The sequence below is a fragment of the Macaca mulatta genome, chromosome 7 (assembly GCF_049350105.2).
Source record: "Macaca mulatta isolate MMU2019108-1 chromosome 7, T2T-MMU8v2.0, whole genome shotgun sequence".
Lineage (NCBI taxonomy): Eukaryota > Metazoa > Chordata > Mammalia > Primates > Cercopithecidae > Macaca > Macaca mulatta.
This window is the reverse complement of record NC_133412.1, coordinates 50783872-50796711: the sequence shown is the minus strand read 5'-3', so window position 1 is coordinate 50796711 and position 12840 is coordinate 50783872. Positions and strand designations below refer to the sequence as shown.

Below are 12840 nucleotides of genomic sequence, written 5' to 3'. Positions count from 1 at the left end.
AAACTAACAAACAAAACGCCTGCCCATCTAAAAACCCTACTTACGGCTTCAAAATCAGCTCAAGTCCTAAGAAACTCAGCTGAATATCCCAAACTAAACAAATCTTTATCCTCTTCAACACAAGCTGACTCATTTAACAATCTATTTATACATAGCCACCAAATAAACACAAAAAAATCACGTTACCTAATTTTCATGTCTTTTTAGCTAGCCTCTCCACCTAGTATACAATAACAAAAACAACAATAATAACAGTTTACATTCCATGAATAAGCCAGGCTTTGTTCTAAGCAGGGACACATATTAAGTCATTCATTGTTCATTTCAGCCCAGTAGAGTGGGTGGCTATGATATATGTCACTTAAAGAATTGTTCAGAATTGGCTCTGTATGCCTTCGTTCTCCCTGCCTACTGTTCTAATCTGGGGCCATGACATGCCTGCAGGGGTAAGGGAAATAAGTGGCATTACTTTAGCACTAGCTCATTTATTCACACAGGTGTTTCTCAATAAGCCTCCATAGGCAAAATGAAATTTATCATTTTATATAATTCTTATTCTACATCCTTACCTAGCTTTAATAGTGGTATCTTCTTCTGTAAACAGAGGAACATTTCCTCCCTTTGGAAACCCAACTACAGGTGTATGCCTAAGTCTTTGCCCCAGGCTTTCTTTTTCCTTCCTAAGTGTCATGAACTACACTTATGGCTTGAACTATCATCTCTATCAGATAATCTGTGAGCCTAGCTTCTAGCCTAGACTTCTCAACTGAGCCCTAATTCTGCAATCCTTCCTTTTACAGGGATGTTCTGCTGACATCTCAGGCTCAAGGTGTCCAACATGGAACCAATATCCATTGTTTCCAAACTTATTTCTTCTGCCGAATTCTTAATCCACTTTCCACTTTAAATCACCATAGTACCTTGGGCCAAACTGGCATTCAAGTATTTGACTAAATGAACTTAATCACTCCAAACCAAAATTGTTATTTCTGTCTTAAAAGAGGTAACAGCATGTTTCAATTCCTATTTTTTACTCAAATCAATGAATAAAACATTTAATTTTTTTCCTCAGAACAGTTTTAAAGCTTATGAATCAACATCAGGTTAGCATGAGCAGTGGTTAGCAGGAGTCAGATAACTAACCCAATTACTCATTTGCTTATCACTAAGTTAAGAACCACAAGCAGCCATGGAAGTTTTGACAAATTATAAAGTTTTAAATTACTCCTATTCTTAATTACATATTAGCTATATTTATAAATGAACCAATGATTCAAGATACAGAAATATGAATAAAACACGTGAATATGAAATTCTCAGAAACAATATAAACCATCAACAAAAATCTGAAAAGATGCTCAACTCCATTAATAATTTTAAAATACAAAATGTACAGAGTTTTTTTTTTTTTCTTCTATCAAATTGGCGAAAAGACTAAGAAGTCTGAAAATAACCAATATGTTGGCAAGGATGTGTGGAAACAGACACTCTCGTTTGCTGCTCAAAGGAGTGTAAATCAGCTGTTTAGTAAACAATCTGGAAATAATGTGAATGCACATGCCCTCTTGCCCTACAATTCCACATCCACAAACTTATTTTATGGTTTACCTGCACATGTGCACAAATAGGGACATTTATAAACATGGGTTCACTGCATCATTTGTTTGCAATCAAAAACTTGGGAGCATCAAAAAGAAATTGGTTAAATAAATTATGATATATCAGAAAATACAATTTCATATGGCTATCAAAACAACTCTGATAAATTTATACACACTCACATGGAAAGATGTCCTAAAACAAGTTAAAAATCAGTATGCACAGCAAAATCCAACTTTTTTTGTTATATATGTACTAGATATTTTAAGTATATAATTGTATATATAAAATAGACCAGAGTTATTAAAAGTGATTTCTCTGGGAACAAGGATTGAAGTGTATGATTTCACATTTTATTTTACATAGTATGAAATGTTACATTTTTAGCAATAAAAATTCAACAATTAACTGTACCCCCAAATTAAAAATCCACATACATGTTTCAACAATCAGGTTTAGTAACGCTGTTAATAAAGATAAACGTCATGGCCAGAGGGGTAGGAACCATACCCTGCCACCTCCCCTCCCCTCCTGGTCACATTTCCTTTCTTCCTACCTCAGGCATCAAACTGAACCCTTACTAATTTGAGAGGAGATTAAGACTCAAGAGATTTCTGAGGGAAGATCTATCTCCCAAACAGCAACTATATCTACAGTAGGAGGGGATAAAAGGAAAGGCCAGGGGCAGGCAATATCCATTAGTAGTAATGGAAAGGGAAAGAAACTTTCCTCAACTTGGCTGAGACAGTAACTTCTGTTTATGGGAAGATCTCTGTATTCTTACACTTATTTTAAGTATCTTTCCTTGAAACTGTCACAACCTTCCTCTGCACGGGGCATTTCCCAAGATAGTCCTTCTACCTACTTCTGATCAGCTATGAGGCTTAGAAATTAGATTACACTGTTTGTTAGAATTGCCTATGAATTAAAGATAGGCTCTGAACAAAGTCCTTTGGGACTCTGAGATATGTATTTTCTTTGAAAATTATTTCTCTTATTCCCTAGTCTTCAGTTATATTCCAGAGGTAGGTGGCATAATGGTTGAGTTCTATGTAGGTGAGATACAACTAATAAACAGGTTAAGCCAGTGCAGTGTCACATTTGTAATCCCAGCACTTCGGGAGGCTGAGGCGGGTGGATTGCTTGAGTCCAGGAGTTTCAGACCAGCCTGGGCAATATGGTGAAACCCTGTCTCTACGAAAATACCCAAAAAAATTAGCTGGGCATGGTGAGGCACGACTGTAGTCCCAGCTACTTGGGAGGCTGAGGTTGGGGATCACCTGAGCCTGGAAGGTTGAGGCTGCAGTAAGCTGTGATCACGCCACTGCACTCCAGCCTGGGTGACAGAGTGAGAGCCCATCTCAAAATAAATAAATAAATGAAACGGTTATCACCACAAGAACTTCTGCACACAATCCCTTGAATATACAACACTATATAAATTTAAAACAACTAGTTGCCCGGGTACGGCAGTAGCTCACGCCTGTAATCCCAACACTTTGGGAGGCCGAGGCAGGCAGATCATTTGAGGTCAGGAGTTTGAGACCAGCCTGGCCAATATGGTGAAACCCTGTTTCTACTAAAAATACAAAAAAAAAATGAGCAGGGTGTGGTGGTGAATGCCTGCTGTCCCAGCTACTTGGGAGGCTGAGGCAGGAGAATGGCTTGAACCTGGAAGGCAGAGGTTGTAGTGAGCCAAGATCACACCATTACACTCCAGCCTGGGCAACAGAGTGAGACTCAGTCCCAAAACAAAATAAAACAAAACAAAAAACTAGTAATCCCACCTCCAACTTCAAAAGCTTTCAACAATTAACCAAAAAGATCTTCAAATTTTACTTGTTATATTTAAAGTTATGCTGTGAATTAAAAAACTATAAATGAAACATAATTTATTATTCTATTCCTAAATTTGTAAATAATAATGCTATTATCTTAACTAGACCTCATAAAGACACATTTTGGTGATTTTATTTTTTTAACCACTAAAGCAGAAAAACAGAAACATTCTGTTTTCAATTTCCACATAGTATCACTACAAAAATTCACTCTGCTCAGGACTCCTCAGTAAGTTTTACTATTGCTGACCAATAATCAATTCTGAAAATCAGTATGATCAATCTCCAGATTTCCAAAAAACATGGGAGTAGCTGCACCCCCAGATGGCTCAATTATGAGCATTCTCATACATTCAAACACTGCAGTAATCACTTAGAGGAAATTATATGTAACTCCTTCTTGAGAATTCTAGTCTACTGGCTTTATAAAACTAAGTTAGGACTACTCTAAAGATACTGAATCAAAATTATGAGGGAAAGCAGCACTATTCCTTGATCAACAGTAACACAATGATTCCAGAATGTATTTTTCTACCTACAGCAGAAATGGCATTTTCTCTCACCAAATCAAGTTATGTAATATCTACCTCACCTCCACCATTAGACCAAATGCTTCCTGAGGACAGAAAGCACATCCAATTCATCTTTATTTCCACAGTGCAGTTTTGTGCATAATTAGCCCTCAAAGAGAGATATTTGCAACCAGCCAAAATTACTGCAACTCTTAGCTTTGCCTATAGAACTGACTTAATAAAAAGTTAAATGTAAGGATTCTTGCTATGAAATAATTTTAAAGAAGGTTATTTCTAAGGATTCTTTAAAAAAGGAAAAGCAGAGACACACAATCTGAACTGTAGACCACCAATCTACTAACTCTTCAGAATTCAAGAACTGACTTCATTCAGTAAAATAAAACATATATAACCAGCTTACCTCTCTGCTTTTTCTTTATGTAAAGGAGTCAAACAGGGAATCAAAACCTGTTTACATAAGCCAGCTCTGTAAGCTGGTCAATTTACTTTACATCCCTCCCAAGCCTAAGAGAAAGCATCTAAATTTCCGGTAATACTGTATCTTAAAATACCTCACAATTACTTAACACTGAAGCAATATAACTCAGCACTAAAGCTATTTTTACACATATAAAATAAAATCATATACAATCATTTGCAAGTAACATAGAAGATTTTCCAATCATATCCTACTTCCCACTACAAAAAAAAATAAATAAATAAAGACGTACAATAACTTGGGCTTTAGGGAATGAAAAAAGGTGACTTTTGCATCGGAAAACCAGAAATGACCAGTGTTAGAACACAATAACTGAACAGAAGTTATTAAGCTGAAACAAACCCACTGTTCCATATTATGAACTTCAGAGTAAGAGAAACTTGAAGGTAGAAGGGATCTTTGAAAAATTACTTATTAATTAGCTCAACCTTTCAGTTAACAGACGAATCTGCATTTTAAAATATGGCCTTAAGTACCCAAAGTTCACAATTAAAAGTGGTAAAACCTTGAAAAAGTTATAAAAGTACTAGTCAATGGTATAACTCTTAATATCATTACTTTTCTATAATAAATGGAACCCTGACTCCCACATACACACACAAGTTAACTTTTCACCAGCAATCCTATATGTGAGAATCCAAAATATAGAAAGACCGTAAGAAAGAATATGTTCATCACAGCATTCTTTATCACAGAAAAATAGTAAAAATAACTTCAATATCCATAACAGGAGAATACACAATTAGCAGCAGAAAGCAGAGGAATAAAGAACATAGGATTTGAAGTTGCAAAGATCTGGATTCCAATGCCAGCTTTTCCACATGACAGGCTGTGAGACCTTTGGCAAGGCACTTAATATCTGAGACTCAATTTCCTCATCTGTGGAATGTGAAGAAATTGCCATTTTCCTCACAGGACTGTGTAAAAGATTAAATACATGTGAAAGAGCATAGCACAATGCCTGGAACTCAGGGAGTGTTCTATAAATACTACTTTAATTAGCCACTATTATTATATTTGCTCCCTGGAATATTACATACACATTTTAAATAATAGTTATAGGAAAATCTGTATATACTGGCATGGAAGAATCTCCAACACACTAAGTGAAAAAGCAAGTCGAAAAAACAATAGGTAGTATGATCCTGCTTATCTGTAAAAAAATAAAACTATACACACATATGCACATGCAAGGGAAGATATTAAAAGGGGTTACTTATGGGTTTAAAAAATGGAATTTGTGGGTAGGAGTGATAAAATGTTTTATTCTATGTATTTTTATATTGTTTGACTGCAAACAAACATATATTTATGTATTTTTAAATAAGTTTTTAAAACAAAATGATTTAAAGATAATGTGACAACAAAGAAAAATGGTATGTCAAGGGAAAACGTTTCAAGTTATACATACACCATAATTACAATGTAAAAAGATAACATGCCAGATAGGCAGTAACTAGAAAGAAATATACCAAAATTATACCAGTGGGTCTAAATGACTTTTTTTGTCACTATTTACAAAATTTTTGAATCAAAAAAACTCTCCTCATTCTAAATGAATCCAAAATTTGGGCTCTGTTTTAAAATCATCTTTCACTAGCTTGTGTTCATGACAAAGTTGATTTTTCAAAATCTTAAACACAAAACTTTTCCTCACTTCACTTACCTCTCCGGTCAATATGATCTTACCTACAGTTATTTCCTCTAACTGTTCGCCAATTATTGACGCAACCTTACCCAGAAGCCTAAACACTTACCAATGATATGGTAAATAGTTCCCAATCACATGGAAGTCACTTATAAAATAAAGTGTTTGGAAAAAAGACTATTAAATACAGCCTCCATATAATGAGATTTATTAAAGTTGCCCCAATATTTTAATTGAGGTAGAGAAAAACTCGTAAGAAACCAGCAATGATTAAGCCAAAAGAAAAAAAAAATCTACACTTCCAAATAATTTAATAGAATTATAGTATATTTTTAGAGTTCACAAAGAAACAGTAAAGCCATTCTACACAGGTATGGTACTTTATAGTTTATGAACAATTTTACATTTTATTTTTCTGACAATCCAGTTAGGTAGGTAAGGTATTATTCTTGCCTGCCTATATCTCCCAACTTACAGATGTATGTGAAGTTGTAGAACCATAAGTCATACTCCATATCCTCTGCCTTCATATATATCTTTTCATTATCCCACATCATGTATTAATTTTCATACAGTTTATGAAAATCAGTCACATTTCTTATCTTCTTTGAGCATTCATCCCAGAATTCTATGATCTCTTTTGTGCCTCATTCTGACAGGCAGAGCAATGCCATCAGTCTTTTCTTTTAGATGACTCAGTAAGATCAAAGATCTTTCCAAAGATGACAAAACTAAAAAACACGAAAACTACGACATATCCAGGAGGATGACCAAGCTCACAAAAGATCTGAAAACTAAGTAATGCGAAGAGTGGCCGAAGGAATTAAGGATGGTTAACATAAAGAGGATAAGGGGGAAGGGCAGGGGGGCCCACACACACATGCAAACGTGCACACATGAAATGTGATTAGACATGTGAAGGGCCATCATATAAAGGAATCAGATTTGTGCTGTATGGCCCTAGGGGTTAAAAACAAAGGCAATTCAACATTCAGTCAACAAACATTTACTGGTTATCTTCTCTACGCTACATGCTAGTGCTACATTAGGGAAACAAAAGTGAGTAAGACAACCCTGCCAACCCTTCAGAGGTTGAGACTAGCAGAAGAGACAAGAAAATAAGTAATACAAGATGAAAAGTACTCAGGAAGCTATGGGAACACAGAACAGTGACCATAACTCTCTTTGGAAGAGAGGGCTGGTGGAGAAAAATTCATTGACTAGATAAGGAGTTTCAGAAGTGGACAAGGTGAGAAGTGACAGGAAGAACAGAATGTGCAAAGGCACGGAGATCTCCAGCCGCGTCGTTAATCTGGAGTGGTGCAACGCAAGGTGCATGTTAGGGGTGACAAGAGATGAGGCTTTATTGGGTTTGGGAGAACAGAGGTAAAGAATACAAAGGGCCTCACAATCTCCATGCCAAAGAGTTCTACCACCCAAGCTACAGAACACTAGTAAGAGATTTTAAGTAGGAGAGTGGCATGCTCAGGAAAATATTTCAGAAAGCTCATCCTAGCAGGACAGACTTCTGGAGGGTAACAGTACAGACAAAGAGATTAATTATGGAGTCACTACTGTTAGCCGACGTGAGGATGAAGATGAAAAGATACCGATTCAGAGTCAAGAAATAGCTGAGAGGTAAAAAGCAAAAAGAACTATCAGCTATGGGAATGGGAAGAGGAGGTCTTCTTGATCTCAGCTTGGGCAAGTGGGTAACAGTGATGACCAAGGCAGGCAACACAAGAAGACAAATCCATGCAATTATTCCAACATGAGAGACAGGGGCCAGTAGCTGGTTTGTTCTTGTTTAAAGAACAGGGATGAAGGAAGCACGAAGGAAGATGACACAGAGTTTAACTTCGAACTTGAGTAACCTAAGATGCCTATTTAGTGAAGGTAGCAAGTGGCACGTGAGAAAGCATGAATTAAGAGAGTTCTCGGCTCACAGGTGGCAACTGAGGGCAAACAGAGTATGTGAAATGAGATAAGCTTTAGATACTAATATTTAATGAGTTAAAGAAAAGTCAGAAAGACAAATGAAGAATTAATCAGAGAAGAGATTAACCTGAAGATAGAGTAATGCTGAAAAAGGTAAGCAAAGAGGAAAAAATGTAAGAAGGGTGGGGAGGGTGAAAACTACAGTGAAATGTATTGTATAAAGCAAAATTTTCTAACAGATGTTATTCAACACAGAAATGGACTACCCTGTAAGGCAATGAATCACATCATGAAATAAATGGTTCAGGCAGAAGCTATAGAGTCCTCGGTGAAGAATGTTCACTCTAAATAGAGAAGACCTGCATTGCACAGGCTGCTGTCATGTCATCTCCCCAAGGTCCCTATGTATCTTTTCAGTAATCTGCCCTTCTTCACAATACAAGATTATGTTCCTACTCAATTCCAACTCTCCTCCCTTGCTGAACATTTTCTATCACCCGTCCTTTACTTTTTACTTTTTCCTCCACCTCCGTATGTCTATGTCTAACCTCAGACAGAACAACACCTTCCATTTATCCTATTGTCCCACATCTCTATTTGTCTCCACCTTTTACTACTGAACATATCTACTCTCCTACTATCTATTCACTATAATCCCCTACAAAAAGATTTCTGAGTCTATCACTCTACAAAAATAAAAAAAAAAATAAAACTACTGACAAAGGACATCTGATCTGGGGACAGCTCGTTCCAGTTGCTGCTTACTCAGTTCTCCAGTCTCTTGATCTCTTCCACAGTTTTATGGCAGAACTGACCAATCCCTCCTTATTGCAGTTATTCCTTTCACTTTTGTAATGAAGCAGAGAGGTTTACAGGAAACACTCTAGACCGAGAACCAGAAGATCTATGTTCTAGACCCAACTACACCACTAATTACCTGTGAGCCTCCCCACCTCCACTCCTACTCACTCCTCAGATCTCAGTTCTTGTGAGGCACCCTAACACCCAGACTAGGTTATGTCACTCCAGTACCTACTTTGTCAAACCTATTCTCCTTTGTAGTGCTTATCACAATTCCTTAATTATATAATTAGTAGCTGGATGGCTATCTTTCCTACCCACATACCAGACTGTAAACTCCATGAAGGCAGAGAGCACATGCCTTGCACCTCATCTGTGCAAAATAAAACCTGTCAATTGAGTTAATGTTGAAACAGATGTTAAGACCACTTCCTGAGACTGCTTACATTATTTTTATTATCCTAAGTAATAAGATTACTAGCATTTTAGTTACTTACAAAATTATCGACAAAGCTTCAAACAAAAACTCCATCTATTAACTTGAAATTTGATGAACTACATATGAACTTCCATATAAAATAGATCATGAGTAACAGGAACTTGTTTTCTAAACATTTCGGCACCAAAATGTGTTCTAAACCACATATGGACTGAATGTATAAATGTACATCATGACATAAGCGACGTTTAATTTGACATTAAAACACTATTGTTTACGTAGCTGTTTAGAAAATACCCACTGGTACTTTAGGTTTAAAGCTGTTCTTTACCATTGGCAAAAGCCATGAGCTACATACACAGCAAGGAAATGAAAAGTTTATCAGTTAAGTTACCTTGCAGTGTGATTTTAAATATTATTTCATATAAATCAGGGAAAAACAAGTACTGGTTCAGCGGTAAGATTGCTTTCAAATGTAAAAATATATCTCACACGAGTGAAAGTTTTGTCAAGTTTTACGGTACCCCACCTTGGTCAAACAATTTTAACAGATTACACGCTAATTTGACTTTCAACTGCTGAGTGTATCCTGCTCAACAATACCGTGAGGTCCTTCCTGGAAGGCTTGGCATTTTTGTTCGTTGGTCCCCTTAAGTAAATAGGAATGCAGGTGGTTTCAGTAATCTATAATATTCCAAAACAGAACTGAAAATGGCTTTTGAGGTTCAATATGTTTATACAATGCCATCTCAAAACATCGTACAAGTACTTAAAATCCGATGCTCAGACAATTCCCTTGGTTAAGAGTGGTTAACAGGCTGTAAATATAGTTGTAATCCCCAGGAAAGAGGAGGCATTCCATAACGGAAACACTAACAGATACGATCACTCCGTGCCGCTCTCCAAGGCGTCCTCATCGTTAAATCAACACCAGGGGTTGTGAGCGGGCAATTGTGCCCCTCTGACACCCCCGCTCTTCCGCAGACTTCGGGCTCCAATCCCCGCGCGAGGAGTCCCTCGAGACCAGCCAGCGCTTCCCCGAGACTTCGGAAGCTGGGAAATCCCTGGCCAGGGAACCAGGAGTTCAAGCCCCCTCCCCTTTCCTTTCCTGAAAATTAATGAATTGGCCATCCGATTGTTTATTTAATGAGGTGTGTAGTGGCCTCTACTGGTGCTAGTGTGAGCACAAGAATGTCCCACTCTTACAAGTGGGATGAACCTGGGGGAGGGGAGAGAGGCGAGGGGTGAACCTGCCTCCAGGTACAAAGCTCGGAACTAGACCTCGGCGCCCCCGACCTGCCCCCCGGCAGCCGCCCCTCCACCGGCGGCGCCCCCTTTCGCCCTTCCCCTCCCCACCACGCACGATCCCCTTTCTCCAGGGCAACCAGAGCCGAGGCAGAGAAGTTCCTGCACGTTTCCTCCTAGATCCTAAACAAAAACACCGCAGCCGCCGCCGCCTGAGCCGGTGCCGCGCCCCCGCGCACCCCCGGGCCCGCGCCCGCCGCTTACCTGGGGACTGCGGCGCGGAGCCGCTCCTGGCGGCCGCGGCGCCCGGCGTCCGGCGCCCGAGCAGCAGCAGGCAGTAGAGCCAGAAGGAGGAGGTGCTGAGGAGTCGCCGGGCTCCCCGCTCCGCCGCCATCTCTTCCCCGAGAGTGAGCGGCGGCGGCGGCGGCGACAGCGCCGCGGAGCCCTTGCCTTCTTCCCTCCCGCGCGTCTCAGCCGGTCCCTCGCTGCAGGCTCGGCTCCCGCGGCCGCCGCTGCTCCAGCCCGGCCCGGCCCGGCCCGGCCCGCGCGGCCCCTCTCGCGGGAGGGGAGACTCAGGGGCGCCTCCCTCCTGCAGCGGGGCGGGGAGGGGAGGAGAGCGGAGAGGGGGAGTCAGTACATTCCGGGGCGGGGGGGTGGGTCGGTCTCCAGGTTCCAGGCGCCGCCACCCGCCGCCGACTCCGGCTCCACACACCAGCGCGAGGGGGGCGGAGACCGAAGACGGCGGGGGCGGGGGGCGGGAGTCCCGGGCGCGCGCACGCGCACGCGCGCGCCTCCCTCGCCCGCACCCCCTGGGCTCCGCGCGCGGCCCGCCCCCGCTCCAATCCCGGCTGCCGCCTCGCGGGCCGAGACGGGCCCGCTCCCCTCCCCCTTCTCCCCGGAGCCGCTCACTAGTGCGGGGCGCGCGCACCGGGCGCTGCTGCTGGCGTCAGGGAAACCCCGGAGAAGCGGATCCTCCTCCTCCTCCCGCCAGCTAGCCGCAGCCCCTCGGCTCCCGGGGACAGATTTCCCCCCTCACCTCCCCAGACGCCTCTGGCTGCAGAGACCTGAGGGCGAGAGGCGCTCCGAGCTCAGGCTGGTCCGGGAGGCCAGCGTGGGCGCGCACCTCTGCACAGTCCGGGCCTGGAGCGTCTATATAGGGCCTCAGAGGAAACCGAATGGCCTCCGGGAGGAAACCTGGGTGCGCAGTGGGTCGGCGCGGGGATTTATGTGCTCGCCAAAAACAATAGCGATCCCGCCCGGCTCTTGCTGGGCCCTGGCGCGGCTCCCGTGGGAGGGGGCCGGCCGCGCAGCCGCTGACCTCCGGCTTCCAGGCCGGGCCGCCCTCGCCGCGCGCTTCCCCCGGGCAGCGCCGGGACCCGCCCGAACCGCGCCCCCACCCGCGTCGCTCGGCCCGGGTCCAGGGAACTAGGCACAGACAAAGGTGCCCGCTGTCCACCTTCTCAGCTCGTGCGAGGGCCCCGACCGAGCCCTGGGACTCCCGGGGGCCAGTCCTCTCGCAGTAACTGCTACGTTTTACCTGTACCTTTGCGGGACACTTCGCGTTTTCCTACCTGGGAATCACGTCTTTCGCTGATAAACCAAGGAGCAAGTGGGATATGATTTTAAACCACTTAGTAATCGTGAGGCATCACCCAGGCTACCCAAAGTTAGGAGAAAGCAGTTTGTAGTTCCACTGCTGATGAGATTATTGATCATTTTGTATACTGCACCCATGGAAATTTTTTAAAGAAAATTTCTTTGTATGATTACGCAATCAGAGTCATGTTTGGTGGTTAATAGGAGTTGGGTTTTATTCATTCTTCTGTACAGTCGATAACCGAAATGTCTTGCTTCCCACAAGAAAATGGCTATTTCACTAACATATCCCTCTGTGCTTTCTCATAGTTACTTTCTAAAGATATTTTATTCTAAAGCGCCAAAATGAACAATATAAGACATGGATTAACATCGGGAGGGAAGAGCTCAGAATCTTCCTAGAAGCTCTTAAATCATCAAAACGGTGAAATTGGGAATTCTCATCCCAGTTCTTTGAAACAATTGACTTAATAGAGGAAACACACGCTTATGGTTTTTCACTAGGGAAACCATTTAAATACCTTTTTGTTTTGGTTAGACTTGTTAACCAGCAAAAATATTTCCTAAATACCCGTGATTGACCTGTTAAATTAGAAATAGATTACCTCCCAATTACTTCACAAGTATTTGCTTAATTAACCTTTAATAATCACATCATTATTCAGTTTTCTGAGATAATTAATGAGAAAAGCTCTTTGAAAACTGTAAATTGCCTTGCAAATGTT

At 41.5% G+C, this 12840-nt stretch overlaps 1 protein-coding gene across 20 annotated transcripts in view; it reads right to left on the bottom strand.

Moving 5' to 3' along the window:
• Positions 1-11259, bottom strand: part of NEO1 (neogenin 1) — a 258851-nt gene extending 247592 nt beyond the window's left edge. For 10 of the 20 annotated variants that reach the window (XM_015142627.3, XM_015142628.3, XM_077938021.1 and 7 more), the window contains exon 1: positions 10784-11259. In XM_015142627.3, the coding sequence (XP_014998113.2) occupies positions 10784-10913 (130 nt within the window). In that variant the 5' untranslated portion in view covers positions 10914-11259. 20 annotated transcript variants of the gene reach the window in all.
• Between the last annotated feature and the right edge of the window lie 1581 nt (positions 11260-12840).